Genomic DNA, 21680 nt, shown 5'->3' on the forward strand with positions numbered 1-21680 from the left:
CCTATTGGCTTGGATGCCACCATAACATAATCACCAATAGGATAGGTATGAAGAGACTTCATCTTAATCTCCTCTGCAATGAGCTCAGATAGAGCTTGGATGATGGGGGCAGAGAGGTCTTGTGAATGATAGCACTTCTCACATTGTCTAACTCTGGGTGAAGCCCCATAAGAAACTCCATCACCTTTACAGTCTCCTCCGCTTGGTTTTTTGTGTCCATACAAGTCTTGCAATCCTTTCATTTGTCAAACTTCTTGTCACTTTCAATTAATGCAAGTCAATTCCACAATTGTTGCATCTCAGAATAAAAGTCTTGAGTAGACTTAGTTCCTTGCCTCAAAAAGCTCAAGTCTTGCATTAAATGGTACTGACTTGCCCAATTCTCTTGCATGTACACTTGTTTCAAGTAGCCTCATGCATCCTTGGCTTCTTGAAACTTAGAAATGTTCGTGACAATCTTTTGCTCTACTGAGCCAAGAATCCATGACTTTACCCTTGCATTATTCATCTTCCATTCCTTCATCACCAACTCCTAATCCATAATACCAGTTTTAGGTTTCACTACAGTCCCATCAAGATATCCTCCTAACCCCTTTCCATCAATCGCCCCATCAAGACATCCTCCTAACCCCTTTCTATCAATCACTGCCTCCATAAAATCGGACCAGTAGGCATAATTGGTCCCATCCAGCTTTACAGGAATAAGCTGAATCAGATCTCCATTCTCCATACTCACCACAACCCCCAAACTACACAATATACAATCCCTGCAGAAGCAAGCAACTACAGCAAAGTTTAGTCTAATGTGCTGTATACAAGACGAAGTACCCACACAAGCCTCAATATGAAACACCACAGCCAAGGTGAAATCACCAAGTAATTGTCAAACAAAGCATCCAAAAAATACTACATAACAAGGACAGGTAACACGATTCTTGAACTAGCACATGCACAACACTATATGCAGCAAAATCAGAGAACCCACAGTCCAAAACTTGTGTTCCAAGCATAGGACATGTTACTGCTAGAGAGGAACCACCCAAAATGACATCAAAACTCAGGGAAAATCACAAAATATGCACCCACACTGATTCCAATCCCTCTCTAAGGTAAAACCGACCAGATTAGGAATAAACCCAAGCAACAAAAACCATTAACAAAGGCAGAATCAACAATTTTCTAGAATCTGGACACTATTCATCACAATATCCAGAAATTCTAAGGATGAACACGATTTTTGATTTATGCATCTTCTAAAATCATAAACTAACAAATGCCTAAGTTACAGCCCCCAAATCTCAACCGACGGTACAATCCGGGCCTTCAAAGATGATGTCAGCAGAGACTGAGTTCCAGCAAAGTCCTTCCTCACACCAGCATAATCAAATCTCCTCTTTAGCTTGCATCCATGGCTCTGATACCATGTTCAGCAAGAAGAAACAAGGAGAAGAGGAATAGAAGCAAATAGAAGAAGAACTTCGTTAACTTCAAAAGAAAGAATAGAGACAACATACAAGGGACGTCCCCTTCAGCTTGCACAAGAAATTTTTTTTTTACTATGGACCCTATGACTATATTACAGAAATGCACCCTCTAGAATACATATATGTACACAATACAAGGGGGGTAGCATATACACACGTAATATGAGCTTTACATCCCTTAACAGGGATGATACCTTCCACACAGGTTAAACCTGATCGTTCTAGTGCACATCAGGTGAAAAAACTGCACCTTGACCACCTGGAAGGTTGTTACCCACAGATCTAATTAGAATCAAGATCACTGTGGTTGGTTATTGACAATGTACAATGTCAGTTAAAAGCTGTCTGACAGGTCTCTTCTTCTATCTCTCTTGACCTAGAAAGTATGCAGAAGCAAAGCTTTGTACACAAGGCTTGTCCTGTGCCTTCAAATGAGAGGAATTTTATCCATAGGAAGAACTTTATTCTCCATTATGGTGGATCTGTTGAACATGAAAATGACACAAGTGCAATTATGACTTTTTTAGAACCAGTGGTAGGTTGAAATCTGTTTTTCAACTGAAAGAAGAAAATGGTCAACCAGTACTCTGAGAGTCTGAATCAGTTCTGAAAATGAAATTCTACCTAAATATTCCAGATCTTGCCTAGCTTTGTCAATTCCTTTGAGATGGGAGTGACCACAAACATCATTTGCATCTGGTTCGCTGGGATTTACTGTGCCAGCCCAAAATGGAGGGAGGTGTGGGATTGAGACGTCTAGAAGACATCAATAAAAAGCCAATTTGGTGTTTCTTGGAGTGATGCTTCTAACAAAGGAAACATTATGGTCACGGTTCATGAAGGATAAGTACTTGTACATTCGTAGTTTGTGGTCACAAAGTTATATCTCTAGAGTTTCGTTGGCCGGGAAGGGAATTGTTACTAGCTGGAGATCAATTGCCTTGCAGTTATCTTGGCAAGTAAGCAATGGACGTTGGACAAAATTCTTATCAGAGCCATGGTGTTCGAGTCCCTTAATGACAGATCTTTCCCCGGTTGAGTATGGCAAGATATATTTTCAGTTGTACATCAATGCAGCTGAGGCAAGAGATTTATCTCAGTGGCGGTCATCAGCATGATCTAATACCTAGTTTTTGCAACATGACTCACCTTCGCTTATCAGATCAGCATGATCATATTGTTTGGCTTAATGCTCCTTGCCAGATCACCAGGATTTTTTTTATGGAATGAGATTCGTCTTAAAGTTACTTGAGAGGCTTGGAGAGCATTTATTTGGTTCAAACATCACATACCACACACTACATGGACTGTTTACTTGGCTTTCCACCCAAGACAGATTACAACACATGGGCATTCCTTGGGTGAACCGATGCTATGTCTGTAACAGTGCAGAGACAATTGATCATCTATTTTTGACATGCTCATCTACGCTTCAATTTGGCATTTTATTGTGGGCAAGTTTGCTTGTAGATGCCCCCCTGCCAAATGCCTTCTTTTGAACTCACTTGGTGGTTTGCAAAGTCCTTTCGTTATCCATGGTTGCGCCGATATTGGCAGCAAGTCTTTCATATAGTCATATGGCATATTTGGGTTTTCAGGAACCAAATCCGTCATGACAAGGATTGGCTCACAAACCCTCGTATGAAGCATGAGATTTGGTCCCTGTGCTGTGAAATTTTTTGCAAATTGTTCTGGACAGAGATGTGTTAAAATATATAAATATACATGTATTGTAACTGAAATACCCAGCAAGGGGATTTCAGTCATTTCACTGTAGTAGGTGTCAGCCCATTAGGGGCTGACAACCCTTTTTCACCTTTTTATTTTTTGTTTTTGACTATTTGGCCAGCTCCAATATAGCTGTTGGAGCTGCTCCCAACAGTCATGAATATGACAGTTGGGAGCAGCTCAACAGCCATATTGGCTGCCCCCTTTAGCCTCTTGTATTATAAATAGGCCTCATGGCCTTTGTATTATTTCATCTCTTTTTCAAGAGAGTATTGTATGCAATATACTTTCTCATTTGACCCTTGTGTGATTATTCAAATCAAGTGTTCCCACTTGATTGAGGTGTGTGTTCTTGCATATTCATCGGATTCGATCCACTTCATTACATGGTATCAGCGCTTGGGTGTTCCAAAAGCCGTTTTTAGAGAAGATCGTGACAATATCAAGAGGAGGATCGTGAGCTTGGCAAAATACAACAAATCACGAATTGTTGCATCGGGAAGTGAACCACTTCGAAAAAAAGTCTTGTATTTTCTTCCTTGTTCTTTCTTTCTTTTTCTTTTTCTCTCTATCCACTTGTTGTAAATGGAGAATGAGAGGGAGGTAATAGTCCTCGTTCCCATACACCTAAATGACATAAACTATGTGGTGTGAGCATCCATAGTAAAATATAAAATATGTGAAAAGGGACTTTGGGGATTGGTTGACGGCACCGAAAAGGAGCCTAAACTCATTCTTACAAAAATCGAGAATGGAAAGAAGTGCTTCAAGGAGAGGAAATGGCTAAAGTCGTTTTCGATTATGAGAAAAGATAGAAGGAATGAAGGATGAGTCATTCCAAAATTATTGGATGACTCATCAATAGTGTGAACATCCACAAGTGTTCTAGTTTGGCGAAGTTTGACTTCGCTAGTGATGCATGAAAATACCTTAAAGACATGTATAGTCTTAAGGATATCGCACATATATGTAACGTCCAAAACAAAGTAAGGACCATGACTCAAGAAGAGATGAGCATAAGGGAATACTACAATGCTCTCTCTCCTTTGGGATAAATTGACTCTTCTTGAACCAAAGTGGCATCGCCCATAAGATGTTGAACTCCGCAAAAATCAAATCAAAGCGGAGTATTTCTATCAATTCATAAATGAGCTTAGACCCGAATTTGAAGGAACTAAATCCGTTCTTCTTCATAGAGGAAGGGTCCCTTCCATAGTTGAAACTATTGAAGAATTAACGATGGAAGAAAATAGATTGAAAAAGTCATCCACTTAAGATGAAGAATCCGTGCTTGCTATGTCAAAGCCCGAAAATCATACCAAGAGCTATAAACCACCTCATTTTTTAAGAAATGAGAATGGTAGAAATCCCAACTATGAAAAGAGAGGTGATCATGATTTTAAAAGGAGTGGAAAAATTATTTGTTATCATTGTTATGAACTGGGACACATCAAACCTTTTTGTCTCAAAAGAAAGAAAGAGGATCATAAAGAAGACAAAAGAGTGACTTCGATTGAAAGGAGTGAAATGGACAGTTCCAAATGCATCGGCTCGCTCTCTTTAGCTCAACTAATGGAGGCACTGCAACCTATGTTTAAAGCTCAAGCTACTTCTTATTCGGCAGCGACCATATCTACAAGTGACAACCATGGTAAGACCTCTTGGATCCTTGACTCTGGTGCTTCATTTCATATGACCCATAATGAGTCTATATTGACCGAATGCAAGTTTAATCCAAATGATTCTTGTGTTTCAACTGCCGATGGCACATCTTTGAAAATTAAAAGTTTTGGTATTTATCAAAAAATACCTATCTTTCACATACCAAACATTATAGTAGTACCAAAATTAAATTTAAATCTTTTATCGGTTTCTCAAATTACGGATTATGGTTACAAAATAGTTTTTTCATCTAATGATTGTCTAATACAAGATCTCTATGTCATGGACAATCTTGAATTACCAAAACAACTTTTTTGTAATTTTGTGGAAAAGAAAAATATATAAATTTGGCAAAAAAGACTATGACACCCTAGTGTGACCAAATTACAATTGTTTTCATTTCTTTCGAATTGTAAAGAAAAAAAAATTGTATGTGAAGATTGCATTCTTGGCAAAATTAAGTCTTTACCTTTTGGACCAAGACACCTTATAACTAAGAATCCATTTAAATTAGTGCATTCGGATGTATGGGGACTGGCTTCGGTCGTGTCCAAAGGAGGTGTTTCCTATTATGTTGTGTTTGTAGACGATTATAGTAGACACTCTTGGATATTATTTCTAAAACACAAATAAGAAGTATTTGATTGTTTTAAAAAATTTCATAGTTATATAAAGAATCAATTTAAAACCAATATTCAGATCTTTAGAACTGATTCCGGGGGAGAATTTGTGTCAAAAGAGTTTGAAAATTATCTTGACCTAAATGAGATTGTTCATCAAAAATCGTGTTCATACACTCCTCAACAAAATGGACTTGCCGAAAGAAAGCAGAGACACATTATTGAGTCCACTATAACACTTCTAGTATCTAGAAATGTTTCAAAAGATTTTTGGGCCGAAGCCGCCCTTACGGCGGTCTATTTGATAAATAGAATGCCTTCAAAAAATATTTGAAAATGTCTCCTCTATTGAAAAACTTTGTAAAATGTATCCTGATTACAAAAGGTTGAGGGTCTTTGGGTGCAAGTGTTTTGTTCTTACCAACAAGAATGATAAACTCTCTCCTAAAGCAATTCCTTGTGTGTTTTTAGGCTATGCCAAAAACCAAAAAGGATATAGGTGTTATGACATTGAAAGAAACAAATTGTATGTTTCTCGAAATGTTACATTCCTTGAAAATGAAAACAATTTTAGCAAAGAAAAAATCCAAGAGCGTTGTGATTATTTGTTCCTCTTTGATCTAGTCAATGATAAGTGTGAAAATATTCATGAAAGTGAAGATATGCATGAGGCAAATGAGAATGTGAGAAGAAATCTTGATGATATAGACCTATCTCACAATAATTTACAAACCTATGCTTGACGTACCGAAGGTCACCCACCATGTGCCCTAGAAAGATACTCTCAAAACCAAGAAGAAGATTATTCTAGCCTTAGAAAATCTATAAGAATTTCAAAAGCTCCTAGTAGATTTGTATCATATGATTCTTTTGAACCAAGGTATAGATCGTGTCTAATGGCCATTCACTCGTATTTTGAACCTCAATCATATCATGAGGCTAAACATCAGCAAGAATGGGTTAAGGCCATGAACGATGAGTTAGAAGCATTAGAAAGAGCAAAAACTTGGGAAATCCAAACATTACCTAAAGGAAGAAAAACTATAGGATGCAGATGGGTATACAAGGTAAAAACCAAGTACGATAGAACATTAGAAAGATATAAAGCTAAGTTAGTGGCCAAAGGATACAATCAAGAATATGGGATAGACTATGATGAGACGTTTTCCCTAGTCGCTCGAATGACTACTGTTAGAACTCTCATTGCTATAACATTGATTAGGAAATGACCTATATTTCAAATAGATGTTAAAAATGCATTTTTAAATGGTAATCTGGATGAAGAGGTCTACATAGATCTGTAATGAAATATGCGGAAAAGAAAAGTATGTCCTACAATGGACATTCACACATAGAAATCAAAGAACAAGTCCAAAAGAGGACATACACAAAAGCCAAGAATGGCTAGAAAGCATAAAATCTTATAAATGCACTAAAGGGCTTGAAGAAGCCACTCCTTACAAAGGGGGAGACCCCACTTATTTATAGGCAAGAGAGGAGTGAGGGAGAGTTAGAGAAAAGCAAGAGAGAGGGACCATTGGGAGTCCCAACAAGGAGTCGTTGGGCTCCCAACGGTCACAATTATGACCGTTGGGGGCCCAACGACTCTTTGTTGGGCCCCCCAATGGCTGTGCATTAAATGCACAAAAAGTACAAAAAAAATAGAAAAAAGAAATAAGGAAAAGAAAAAAAGAAAAAGGAAAAATAGAAGAAAAAGAAAAAGACTAAAATGCCCCTATTGGGCGAGTTTACAAAACTACCCCTTATCAGGTAGTGTATGATATATATATATATATATATATATATAAATATAAATATATATTACATATATTTTAACACCCTCCCTCAAGCTTTACGGGGATACAACGGAAAGCTTGTTGAGAAGAAACATGAAGCGAGGAGCAGCAAGAGCTTTGGTGAAGAAATCCGCCAACTGGTACTCGGATGTGACATAGGGTAGTGCTATGGTTCCTTTTAGGTACTCATCTCGAACATAGTGACAATCCATCTCAATGTGTTTAGTACGCTCATGGAAGGTGTGGTTGCTTGCAATATAGATAGCACTCTTGTTATCGCAACACATCTTCGAAGGATTTGAGATGACGATGCCCATATCCCAAAGGAGACTTCTAAGCCACACAAGCTCCATGGTTGTAGTGGCCATTGCACGCTATTCCGCTTCAGTTGAGGATAATGATACTTTATGCTGCTTCTTGCATCTCCAAGAAATCATAGTCACCTAAGAAAACACAAAAACCAGTAGTTGAGACTCTATCATTGGGATTTCCTCCCCAATCAGCATCTGTATAAGCAATTAAATCAAGGGATGATGAAGAGGAAAGAAAAACTCCCTTAGTTATGGTGTTTTTAATATATCTGACAATCCTTAAGACTGCACTCATGTGCACAGTTGTAGGTGCATGTTGAAACTGACTGACGGAGTGTACTGCATGAGCTATGTCTGGCCGAGTGATGGATAAGTATGTCAGAGACCCAACGAGTTGACGGTAGGGAGTAGGGTTCTCTAGAAGTGTCCCATCTTCCAGCCTTAGCTTTGCATTGATAACCTCAGGGGTTTCTGTCTTCTTATCATCCGAAATTCCAGACTTGGAGCAAATGTCAGCAGCAAGTTTCATCTGAGAGAGAATATATCCTCGGGGAGAATATGCAACTTCAATACCTAGAAAATATCTTAAGAAACCAAGGTTAGACATGTCAAAATTTTCTTAATATCATGGATTCCTTGCTCATCACTTCCAGTGATGATCATATCATCAACATATAGTAGTAGAATAACTACAGAAGACCCTGCACTTTTCACAAATAACGCAGTGTCAGTATAACATGAACGAAAATTTAAGCTAGTCATTACATTGCTAAATCTGTCATGCCAAGCCTTTGGAGCTTGTTTTAACCCATATAGAGCCTTTTTTTAGTTTAAGAATTTTGTTTTCTCCAATAGATACTCCTGGCGGAGGATCCATATAGACCTCTTCACTTAGTTCGCCATTAAGAAATGCATTTTTAACATCCAATTGATAGATAGGCCATTTTTTAACAGATGCAACCGCAATAAGAGTCCTAACACTAGTCATTCTGTCTACGGGAGCAAAGGTTTCTTCATAGTCTATTCCGTACTCTTGAGCATATCCTTTGGCTACCAACCTAACTTTATAACGTTCTAATGACCCATCACTTTTAGTTTTAATCTTGAAGACCCATCTACATCCAATAGACTTCTTCCCAGTGGGTAATGAAGTTATTTCCCAAGTTTTAGCCTTTTCAAGGGCACTAAGTTCTAGTTTCATGGCCTCAACCCATTGAGGAATGTTTTTGGCTTCATTATAGTGTGATGGTTCATGATAAGAGTGTAATGCAATTAGGCATGCCCTATATTTAGGTGTTAGTGACTCATAGGAAACAAACCTATTAGGAGGATTGGAGATTCGGCTAGATCTCCTTAAAGAGGTTTCTTCTATGTTGGAATTTTGAGAATATTTTTCTAAAGCGCTTATGGGAGTTTCTTGACCACGCCTAGCATAGGTTTGAATTGACCTATTTTCAAAGCAATTACTTTCATTTTCAACATTAAGAGGAGTATCCTCTAAATCATTAGGAACATCCTCTATGTGAGGAGTCACATCTTCTTGAGAGAGAAGATCAAATAAGAAAGCATATTCGCTTTTATCAATATCTTTATTTTTCTCAAAACCATTCTCATTTTCTAAAAAGGTAACATCTTTGGATACATATAGTTTGTTGCTTTTGGGGTCGAAGCACCTAAAACCTTTTTTATTTTCTCCGTATCCTAAAAACACACATTCGATAGCTTTGGGAGACAACTTATCTCTTTTATGTGTGAGGACAAAACACTTACACCCAAAAATTCTTAATCTATTAAAATCGGGTGTTCTTTCAAAGAGTTTTTCATATGGAGATATATTTTGTAAGGATGAGGATATCATTCTATTTATAAAATAAGTGGAAGTTAAGGCGGCTTCGGCCCAATAGCATTTTGGAATTTCTTTGGAAATGAGAAGAGTCCTAGTGGTTTCCAAGATGTGTCTATGCTTCCTTTCGGCTAGACCGTTTTGTTGGGGAGTCCTAGGACATGACCTTTGATGACAAATGCCATTGGTTTCTAAGTATTCTTGAAATTCATTTGATAGATATTCTCCACCGGAATCGGATCGAAGAATAGAAATATTAGTTGAAAATTGATTTTTGACAATCATATGAAATTTCTTAAAGAAATTAAAAACTTCGGATTTTAGGTTGAGAAAATAGATCCACACATATCGAGTGAAATCATCAATGAACGTAACATAGTAAGAATATCCTCCTTTTGATATGACCGGAGAAGGACCCCAAACATCCGAATGAACTAATTCAAAGGGTCTTTTGGATACAAATGTTCTCTTTGGAAAATGGGTGGATTTCATTTTTCCAAAAATACAACTCTTGCAAACAAAATGTTTCTCATTACAAAATTTCTTTCCAAAAGGAAAGGAGTACATTTTTGAGAAGCTTGGATGTCCAAGTCTTTGATGCCAAGTTTCTATATTTTTATCTTGGACATGATTATAAAATGAGTTGATGGGAAGTTTCAAATGGTTCATGTAGTAGAGATCTCCCCTCCTATGGCCTTGCCCAATCCGCTTCCCAGACCGGAGATCCTGTATAGAGCAACCCTTGGTTGAGAAGGAGATTTCACATCCATGATCACATATTTGAGACGGATAAAAGATTTAAATTAAGTTGAGGTACTACTTTTACATTTGGCAAAAAAAAATCTTTTGAAAAGTCTAAGGTTCCAAAACTTTTAACTTGTAAAGAGTTACCATCGGTGGTTGAAACAAAAGAATTTTTGGAGTTGCTACATACATTGGATAGTCCATTTTCAATAGGGGTCATATGAAAAGATGCTCCAGAATCAAGAATCCAAGAGGGCGTACCTGGAGGAGAAGAAGAGGCAATGGCGGCTCCCGAAGTTGATGGCAATTTGAGTAGAATTTGAAGTGCTTCGGATAGTTGAGCAAGAGAAAAGGACTCTTTCCCTTTCATTGGCTCCTCCTTCTTTTGTGGGATTTCTTCAATAATAGCAACTTTCCCTTTTGGAGGTTCATTTATCTTTGGACAATTAGGTCTTATATGACCCGGTTCTTGACAATGATGGCAAATGGCTTTCCTATAATTGCCATTATAGTTGTTTTGCCTCCCAAAGTGTGGAGGCTTATATGCTTTCATATGATTGCCGGGTTTAGATACGGCAAGAACTTCATCTCCTTTAATCATGCCAAGACGTGTTTCTTCTTGGCATATTTCGGCTATGGCATCTTCCAATGGAAGCGGTTTTGACCCATGAAGAAGGGAGGACCTAACTTGTTCATATTCGGGCCTAAGCCCATGTAAAAATTGGAAAAAGTGTTCTTTTTCCATTTGTTCTCTTCGCATCTCCACATCTTCACTAGATACCCATTTGGATTCAAGAAGGGATAGCTCATCCCATAAAGGTCAAAGAGTGCTATAGTAATCTCTTACACTCATTTCACCTTGCTTAATGGTACAAATTTTTTTCTTGGATAAAAAATTGACGAGCAAGGTCTTTTTGGGTATACATACCTTTCATAAAGAACCATGCTTCATTTGCTAGGCGGAATTTAGCAATGTTGGCGCAAATCTTTAGCTCCACGTTGTTCATGAACCATGCAAGAATTTTTGTGATCTTCAATAGCCTTCATGCGAGCATTTCCTTCTAGAGCTTTTTCTTGATCACCATCAATTTTTGTAAGTTGAAGTTGAGGTTCCCTAATGATGCCCATAACCAGTGTTGTTAAAAGCGCGCCTCAAGGCACAAAAAGCGCGCCTCGCCTCGAGGCGAGGCCCTTTTCGCCTTGAGGCGCACGTAAAAAGCGCAACAGCCTCAAGGCGTACGCCTCATGCGCCTTGAGGCGTACGCCTTTAGGCGAGGCGCGCATTAAACATCGGATGGCCCGGACCCGAGTTCGACCCGGATCCGGGCCCGTATTCTCGAAAGATCGAGAACCTGTGTCTTTAAAAAAGACACAGGCGCTTCGGGGTGAGGGAAAGCCCTCGCCCCTTCTCTCTCCACTCCGTCCCCTTTCGTCCACCGCCATTGCTCGCCGCCGGCCACTGCTCGCCGCCGGCCACCACTCGCCGATCACCGCCTCTGCTGAGAAGGGATCACTCGCAGTGCGACCACTCGCCGTGCGACCACTCGCCGCCGCCACTGCTGTCGCCGGCCACCACTCGCCGCCGGCCACCACCCGTCGCCGATCATCGTTTTCCTTCAGGTATGGCTTTTTCATTTTTTTTTACTAACCAGGGGCGTAGCTAGGGGGGGGGGGGGCAGGACTGGGCTGTAGCCCAGTCCTGCCTCCCGAAACAGTTAATTTTTTTTTTTTTAAAGCCCAGTCTTACCCCAACCCTGATTCCATATGAAATAGATTTTTATCCATTTTTGTAGCTCAGCCCAGTCCTAGCCCAACCCTGACTGCAGCAAATAGTTTGATTTGTCCATATGAAATAGATTTTTATTAATAATTGTAGCCATTTTTTGTCCATATGACTGCGGTCCCTTGTTTTCCTTTTTTGTCCATATAACTGTAGCGATGATGATTTCTTGGTGTGCAATCAAATATGCGAAGTCTTGATTTGTTTAAGCATGCATTGATTTGGTTTTTCGTCAATAATGCTTGCTTACTTGAGGCATATGAGAGAGAGAGAGAGAGAGCCTGGACATCTTGTGCAGAATAGAGTCCAGAAATTAATTCCTTGCTGCTAAATTTGCATATTTTATTATTCTTTTGGAAAGCATCATTTGCTTTTCATGGTGGCGAATATCAATCTGCTTTGAAAAGAAAGGAACTGAAAAGGCTCTTATGGAACTTGTATCCCTTGTCATGTTGGTGGTCACTTCATCGCAACTTCTCTTGAAGATAAAAGTTGGACATAAAGGAGCAGTTGTATGGTTATTTCAATCAGTTTCTGATGTATAGGAGCCCACCCGACCTACATTTTGGAAATAAATTTGTTGAATGAAACAATAAAAAGCAACTTTTTCTTCAAACTGACTATTTAAGGATCTCTCAAGATGCTATTAGGTCTATCTAGATGTTGATCCATAGGATATTTTACACTATAACCCATTTTAATTGAATTAATTTGTGATTTTTATTGGCTCACATCTTTGAGTATGAAAACAGTCTCAGTTTTGAGTGCTTTTACAATAGGATAATCAAGCAAACTAAAACAGATTGTGGGGTTGTAGGTTTCTTTTCACTACTGTGTAAACTGAGATAGAACACACAATTGAAATATTCAAACATAATGGTGACCTCTGTTTAGCATATTCAATATATGTTTTTTTTTCCCGGCATTTTCACAATTTCTTGGGGTTGATCTCTGGAGTTGGTTGGTGTTTTCTTTTTGTTTTTGAGAAGAAATCTGGGATCCAAACCACCTCCACTCTATCTCTACTATGTGTGTGTGTGGCTATAAGTGTGCATTATTGAATGAACTTTGAGACCCAATTAAAAAACTGAGCTAATTATATTTATTATTTTTTTCTCGTCAATTATGTTTTTTTCTAGGATTCGTATATAGCTTATACACCAAGATTGTCTATTTTGCATTTGTTTTCATGTAATGTGGTCAGCAAAATGCATGATGTTAATATATATTTTGTGTTATGTATTTTTGCAGTTGAAAAATGGCAAAAGATGTAGGATGGGATCATGGAGTTAAAGTTCCAAATCCTACTAAAGATCCCAAACTTGTAGGACATGTAATTTGCAATTACTGTCATAAACAGACTACATGAGACATCTATAGGCTAAAACATCACTTAGCTGGCACAAAGCATGGTGTAAGCATGTGCGAAGCGGTTCCACCTGACGTGAAAAGATTTTTTCAGAATCATCTAAAGGATCAGAGGCTAAAGAAAGAATAGTTAGAGCAAACCAAGTTGGATATCGGGAGAAGTATTTATTTTGGATCATCAACCGGCGATAATGTGAATAAAGAAGCTAGTGGATCAGGTAGTGATGCAAAAACAAGTGCAGCTGGTCCTATGGACCTTTTTGTGAACAAAGAAGCACGGCAAACCACAATAAACACTGCTTTCAAAAGGGATGAAAGAAAAAATGCATGTCGTGCCATTGGTAGATTTTTTTATGCAAATGCCTTATCATTTAATCTTTGCAACAGTCCATATTTTGGTGCAATGGTAGAAGCTATTGCAAATTATGGACGAGGGTTCAAACCACCTTCTTATCATGAGATCAGAACGTGGATTTTGAAGGACGAGGTAGATTGTACTCATGAAATTTTGAAAGAGTTCAAAAAAGAGTGACCAAAGGTTGGTTGCAGTATTATGGCAGATGGTTGGACAGATGGGAAAGGAAGAAACTTAATTAATTTTCTTGTGAACAGCTCATCTGGGACAGTATTTTTGAAGTCCGTTGACATCAGCGACATGGAAAAAACTGGTGCAAATTTGTGTCAGTTGTTTGAAGAAGTTGTTAAAGAAGTTGGTGAAAGTAATGTGGTGCAATTCATTACAGATAATGCACCAAATTATGTGGCAGCTGGAAATATGTTAACATCAGGAAAAACATGTTTTTGGACACCATGTGCAGCCCACTGCTTGGATCTTATGTTAGAAGATATTGGAAAGATATCAATTTTTAAAGATACAGTGGAAAAGGCAAAAAAAATTACAAGATACATTTATAGTCATGCATGGGTATTAAATTTAATGAGAAAATTCACAAAGAAGAAAGAACTTCTGCGTCCAGCCGTCACTCGTTTTGCCACAACATATCTTACACTTCATAGTATTGGATGTTATAAGAAAGAGTTAAAGTCGATGTTCTTATCTTCAAATTTTAGAACATCTAATTACTATAAGAAATCTGATGCTAAGAACATTTCTTGTATTGTTCTTAATAATCATAAGTTTTGGGCTGCCATATCATATGCAATTAAAGCTACACTACCTCTCGTCAAAGTGTTGCGACTCGTTGATGCAGACGAACCTGCTATGGGATTTTTGTATGAGGCAATGGATAGAGCGAAGGAGGAAATTGCTTCAAACCTTGACAATGTCCAAAGAAAATATAAACCTATTTGGGATATCATTGATAGACGATGGGACTTGCAACTTCATAAGCCTTTGCATGCAGCTGCCTATTATTTAAATCCACATTTTCATTATGCTGACAACTTCAACCCTGATGGAGAAGTTATGGGTGACTTTTATGATTGTGTTGAAAAATTAGTTTCTGATGCAAATATTCGGTTGAAAATTACAACACAAATCGATGCATTTAAAAAGGCAAATAGCTTGTTTGGCAGAGAGGCAGCTGTTACAACAAGAAAATTAAAAAGTCCTGGTAAGTTTGCAATTATGTTGTTATTTGTCAATATTTTTTTATGTTTTTGTTAATTATGACATTCTTAATGTTTTTATCAATTTTTTATTATTTTATTTGAATGCAGCTGATTGGTGGAGTTCATTTGGGCACGAAAATCCTGAGTTGATGAATTTTGCAATTCGAATTTTAAGTTTGACATGCAGTGCATCGGGCTGTGAGAGGAATTGGAGTACTTTCTCATTGGTTTGTGACTTTGTATTTTATTTTTGAAATACATTTTTATATTTTAATTATCTTATATTTGATTATCAATGATTTGAAATTATAGGTGCATACAAAACGAAGGAATAGACTTGAACAAGAGAAGATGAATGCATTGGTTTTTGTAATGTACAATATGAAATTAAGAGAGAGAAATATGAAGAGGAGGGCTACCAAAGACCCTATATGTCTAGATCATATAGACTCAGACGATGAGTGGATTGTGGAGAAGGAAGATCCAGTGTTGCCAAGTGATCCCAATTGGTTGGAGGATTCATGGTTGGATCCGAACTTCGACATAAATGCCATTGAGCATGTTCCTATTGAAAAAGTCACTTCACCTCATGTTTCACAAAGTGGTTCTAGGCAAAACATGTCTTCAAGAGATCGAGGTAAAGTTATATTCCTTTTACCTAGCTATGAATATAAATGTATTTTTTTAATTACATAACCTAAATATTTAATACATGTTTTTTTATTGAAGGAAAAAAAAAGCAAAAGAAGTAATTGAGGACGTGGATGAAGAAAGTGTAGATGATGAAGAGTCAAAGAATGAAGATGAAGAAGAACCTATTTATATGGATTCTTCAGATGATGATATTGAAGACTTAAATATTGATGATGACGAGACACAACAAGAGCCTAGGCCCTAATTCATATCATAGAGCTATTGGCCATTTATATGTTTTTTGGGACTTTCAGTTGTAATTGTGAATGTTAACACTCTCATTTTGAAGAATTCTGGACAAATACATTAACATTTGGTTGTTAATGTTAACATGCATTTTTTAATTATGACATGATGTTGTTAGTGCTAATATGCATTTTGTTGTTAATGTTAGTTTTTTATTGAATGAATGCTCATATTTATGCAATTAGATACTTATATAGATCAAGTTGTTGCATTAATGCTACTTTTACATGTTAATCTCATATTTTTTTCGTATTTATTTGAGATTTTTTATTTCGTGTTGGTTGGCGCTTCATCAATAAAGCATTTCTTATTTATTTATAATTTTAGATCATTTTTATAGTTTTTTTTAAGTTAAATTTTTTTTTTGAGGCTTACGCTTTGCGCCTCGAGGCTTACGCCTCGCCTCAGATTTTGGTGGAGCGCCTCGCTACGCCTCAACGCTTTTAACAACACTGCCCATAACATATCCCCAAAGCTTTTTACCTTTGAGGTTGTTCTCCATGGCGGCGGCCCACATCATGTAGTTAGTACCATTAAGCTTGAAGGAGAGATCAATCTTTTGTTCTCCTTCCATTATGTAATCAAGAATCAAGGACAAACAAAGAGAGAGATAAAACAAGACAACTAGCTATATGAATCAAGAGCTCAACCAAGGCTCTGATACCATGTAATGAAATATGCGGAAAAGAAAAGTATGTCCTACAATGGACATTCACACATAGAAATCAAAGAACAAGTCCAAAAAAGGACATACACAAAAGCCAAGAATGGCTAGAAAGCATAAAATCTTATAAATGCACTAAAGGGCTTGAAGAAGCCACTCCTTACAAAGGGGGAGACCCCACTTATTTATAGGCAAGAGAGGAGTGAGGGAGAGTTAGAGAAAAGCAAGAGAGAGGGATCATTGGGAGTCCCAACAAGGAGTCGTTGGGCTCCCAACGACTCTTTGTTGGGGCCCCAATGGCTGTGCATTAAATGCACAAAAAGTACAATAAAAAAACAGAAAAAAGAAATAAGGAAAAGAAAAAAAGAAAAAGGAAAAATAGAAGAAAAAGAAAAAGACTAAAATGCCCCTATTGGACGAGTTTACAGAACTACCCCTTATCGGGTAGTGTATGATAAATATATTTATATATATATATATATATATATAAATATATATATTACATATATTTTAACAAGATCTTCCACCAGGCTTGGTTTTAACACATGAAAAAACTCTTCGGTTACGTAAGGCCTTATATGGCTTGAAACAAGCCCCCAAAGCTTGATATGATAGGTTTAGTAATGTGATGACATAACTTCATTTTAACTCTTGCTTTACTGACACTGCATTGTTTGTTAAGTCTTTTAATGTAGGAATGCTGATCCTACTTCTTTACGTAGATGATATGATAATCACAGGAGATGATAAGTAGAAAGTTAACCATATCAAAGATGTGCTTAAAGCCAACTTTGATATGACAAATATTGGTTTTTTACGATACTTTCTTGGAATAGAAGTTGCTTACTCACATCGTGGTTATTTTTTGTCACAGACTAAATACGCAACGGAGATCATTGAAAGATCAGGACTCTCAGATGAAAAATTGGTCGATACTCCGAAAGTCATAAATGCCAAAATGAAGAAAGATGATGGAAATCCCTTGCAAGATCCAACACCCTACAGACAAATGGTTGGGGCTTTGTCTTATCTTTCTATTACTTGTCTTGATATATCTCATGTTATTCATTCTACTAGTCAATTTCAGCATGCTTCCACTACAGTGCATATGAGCGCTGTAATGAGAATTGTTAGATATATTAAAAAATCTATTAATCTTGGCTTGTTTTTATCCTCTTCCTCCTCACTAAAAGTCATTGCATATTCTGATTCTGATTGGAGAGGGGATGCCAATGATAAACGCTCAACCACTGGTTTATGTGTATTTGTAGGTGACTCCCTAATTTCATGGCGATGCAAAAAGCAGCATAAGGTGTCACTCTCCTCCACTGAAGCTGAGTATCATGCCATGACGACTACATCTGAGTTACTGTGGCTAAGACAACTTCTCGAAGACTTGAGGGTTCATATTGCAGAACCTTCAAGATTATGTTGTGACAACAAGAGCACTGTATACATTGCAAGTAATCATACATTTTATGAGTGGACGAAAAACATTGAGATGGATTGCCACTACGTTCGTGAAAAATTTCTGAGAAAGACCGTCACATTACCCTATGTTCCGTCTGAATATCAATTAGCAGACTTCACCAAAACACTTCCATCTCCAAGATTTTTACTTCTTACTTGGCAAACTCTCGATTGTTCCACCATGAGTTTGAGGGGGGTGTTAAAATATATAAATATACATATATTGTAACTGAAATACCCAACAATGCTATTTCAGTCTTTTCACTGTAATAGGTGTCAGCCCATTAGGGGCTGACAACCCTTTTTCACCTTTTTATTTTTTGTTTTTTATAATTTTTTGTTTTTGACTGTTGGGTCAACTCCAATATAGCTGTTGGAGCTGCTCCCAACAGTCATAAATATGACCGTTGGGAGCAGCCCAACAGCCATATTGGCTGTCCCTTTAGCCTCTTGTATTATAAATAGGCCTCATGGCTTTTGTATTATTTCATCTCTTTTTCAAGAGAGTTTCGTATGCAATATACTTTCTCATTTGACCCTTGTGTGGGTAGTGTGATCATTCAATCAAGTGTTCCCACTTGATTGAGGTGTGTGTTGCATATTCATCAGATTCGATCCACTTCATTACAAGATGGACATGTTATCCTTGTCTGCATGGACAAGGTACAACATTCTTCCCCATCCCTACCCCCCCACAAATTGTTAAATTTGTTAATATTCAACTAGCCTCAGTATGTGGTGTTCATGGATTCAAATCATCCTTTGCTGTGATAACTGGGTCTGGTGAATGCCCGGTAGCTGGTGCCCAATTTTGTGTCTCTGAGCTTGTCAAGCCGGAATTTGAACTGCTGGAAAGAGTTTTCTAATATATTGAGCCTGATGCCAGTTCAATATCACTTTTTAGTAACAATAGATGTTGGACATATCGGCCAAGGTTGCTAGACTAGGAAGCGGAAGCGAGAAACGATACGGGAAGCGGAAGCGAGAAGCCATACATTTAAAAATGTATAGGAAGCGGGAAGCGAGGAATAAAAAAAAACAATGTAAGAATTGAATGATAATAAAAATGGAATGCAAATAAAAACTAAAATAAAAGTGATTATTCTTAAATTTCATGATTTTTTAATGTAAGAATTAATTTTTTAACAAAATATTAAAATGATGCTTGCACGTGGAAGTGAGTGAGACATGTGAGAGGAAACACATAAAAAACATGAAAAGTAGAGTGAGAAAACATATAAGAATATGTGAAGCATGTGAAAAGCATAAGAGAAGTGTGGGAGAATCAAGATTCCCATTAAGTTTTGAAAGCGAGGAGTATCGCGCTTCCGAAGCGAGTTTCCGGGAAGCGGGCTTCTCACCTATCTAAGAAGCTTGAGGTAACTCTGATCTCGGATAAGGAACCTATTGGAAGGTCGTCACAGAATTCCTCAACAGTTTTAGGAGGTTGAATCAGTTTTATGATAGATGTTCAATCACGGGTTGTAAACCCTGCTTATCTGTATGTGTCGACCTCCAAACTGGACTGACTAAGAATTCTCCATGTGAAAAGGATGAGGCCTTTATCCCCCAGCTCTTTTATGAAAAAAAAAATACAAGATTGGGATATTCCTGAGCATATATGATTCAAAGAGATGTGTGATAAAACATCCTCAACTTATACGTTAGTTCAACATTTTTTATTTGATCGATGATATAAGTGTTGACTTGAATTTGATCTACTAGCTTGATGCTTGGCATTGTATTGTTTTGTTGTTGTAGGTGGTGTATATTTTCACCTGGTTTTTTCAGTGGTGTTTTTTCGGAAGAAAAATTGGGACATCTTTGTAGTCTCAAGACCTGAGGAACTGCTGATGTTTTAATGGTTGATGATTGGCTTAATTGCTGTTCTCTTGTTAATGTTGATGTTGTACAGCTTTATTTGTATAGTTTGTGGTATTTTTTGAAGAAAAAGGTTTTCATCTACTTGAAAGCTATGATTTCTTAGTTTTTAGACACTTTGCCTGGTGAAGTTGCTTAATTACAAATTTATAAGAACTAACAAGTGTTTTTTCCATAAAACATGATTGCATCAGTAACATGCTAGTGCTAAATTCTCTGATGTTGAGCAACTTGAGACCAGGCACCAGACCACAAGTTTTTATAAGATGCCGTCAGTTTTTATTAGTCGTATAATACTGCTGAAAATTTAATATATTTATGTTTGCACCATTTTCTTTACATTGCTTGTGATACTTTTTTTAATGTATAATCATGGCATGGAATTTTAATGTCAACATTTGCACCATCTTTGTCCGGATCACTTGTGATGATTTTAGTGTATCATCTTAACAGGGGGATTTGATTATTTTGTCAGATTGACAGCCCAGAGGAATTACTCACTGAAAGAAGAGGATTTTCCACCTCTGGCATTCCCTCCCCAGGGAGGGGCTGGTGGTGGAAGCAACTCTAACGCCTGAGCTTCCCATTACCAGACCTTCCTTTTCACCTCCCCTCACTCACAAAAGAGACTTCTGTCCATTTTCCCTAGTGGGTATCTGTACATTTTACTCATGTAAGTGGACACTTTTTAACTCGTCTTACCAGTTTTGATGGTAGTGTTTGTATGTACATTACCAAAGTCTTTTTAACCTTTTACCCATTCTACAAATGATGTAGCTAAGGGGATGATGATATTGGTTGGGATATTAGGTGGCGGGACTGATGGAAGATGTTTACTTTTGTCTTTTTTTATAATCTTTTTAGCTTTAGGAGTTTATGCTGTTCCTTTAATTGTTCATTTATTGCTGTTAGGATTCCTTATGCTAGATGCTGGGTTTCTGGTTTCTACTTTGTATTGGGTCTTATGGTGTAGCAGCATGACATGTATTAAGGTGAACTACAGAAAAGCTCAGGATGTAGGGCTGGCGAGACAACTTTTTACTTCTAATAGATCGCTAACAATTAGACTTCTCATTGAAATCATATTTGTATGTCTTTTTACTTTTCTTTTTCAGTTTCAGAAGTCTCTCTCTCTCTCTCTCACACACACACACACACACACACACACACACACACATGCATTCCCCTCTTTGCAGCAGTAGGGGTAGGATATGGCTCCTCTCCAAGAAAATGTTGACACAAGTTGCTTGGCTTCACAATTCATGTAGTTGGTTAAATACCATTTTGTATTTGGACGTGAATCATGTAAGACCTGAATAGGTAGACCACAAAGGCGGACTGCCACTGGGCGGTAACCATACCTTGTCGGGGCGGGAGGTAAAGGTTACCACTCCTATCCGGGAAATGCATATTTTATGAGCAACGTCTGATAGTAAATCTGAATTCACATTTAAAATTGAGCAGAATGGGTCATGCTTGTGTTTTTATGCCATGTCTAGAATGTTATGCATTGCTATCCATCAGTTTCTTCATAGCAGCCGGCCACAGCTAGATTTGCTGCTAAGGTTGGACATGGCAAAACACTGTTCTGCATCAATTCATCTTTCTGGTCACCACATTGCAGAAGGTCATTTGCTCCGTGACCTTTGGAAACACTGTTTTTTGGTTGCATGTAGTTTCACAAGATCAGCTCTTGAGACTAAGTAGGCCGAAAACCATTGCTCATGATATTTAAACTCTTTGCATTATGCCTCTAGATCTTCTGTGCTGTACTACTGAGTCAAATATAACATCTATGGTTTAAAAATAATTAAGTCT

General features: G+C 37.6%; 2 protein-coding genes across 4 annotated transcripts in view; both read left to right on the top strand.

The window, feature by feature from the left end:
* Window positions 1–20945, top strand: part of LOC149843320 (uncharacterized) — a 68898-nt gene extending 47953 nt beyond the window's left edge. For 2 of the 3 annotated variants that reach the window (XM_089999719.1, XM_089999720.1), the window contains one exon: window positions 20316–20945. The gene's annotated coding sequence lies outside the window, so the exon portion shown is untranslated. The remainder of the gene's footprint in view (window positions 1–20315) is intronic. The other variant, XM_089999721.1, reaches the window with a different exon arrangement.
* LOC149843321 (uncharacterized) lies at window positions 13855–20440 on the top strand. Its single transcript, XM_090000884.1, has 4 exons — window positions 13855–14910; window positions 15017–15135; window positions 15221–15584; window positions 20316–20440. The coding sequence occupies exons 1-4, from the start codon at window positions 13890–13892 to the stop codon at window positions 20438–20440; spliced, it is 1629 nt and encodes a 542-aa protein (XP_089857010.1). The 5' UTR covers window positions 13855–13889.
* Window positions 20946–21680: the final 735 nt, after the last annotated feature.

Source organism: Nuphar pumila, chromosome 3 (genome assembly GCF_984573655.1).
Source record: "Nuphar pumila chromosome 3, dmNupPumi1.hap1.1, whole genome shotgun sequence".
NCBI lineage: Eukaryota > Viridiplantae > Streptophyta > Magnoliopsida > Nymphaeales > Nymphaeaceae > Nuphar > Nuphar pumila.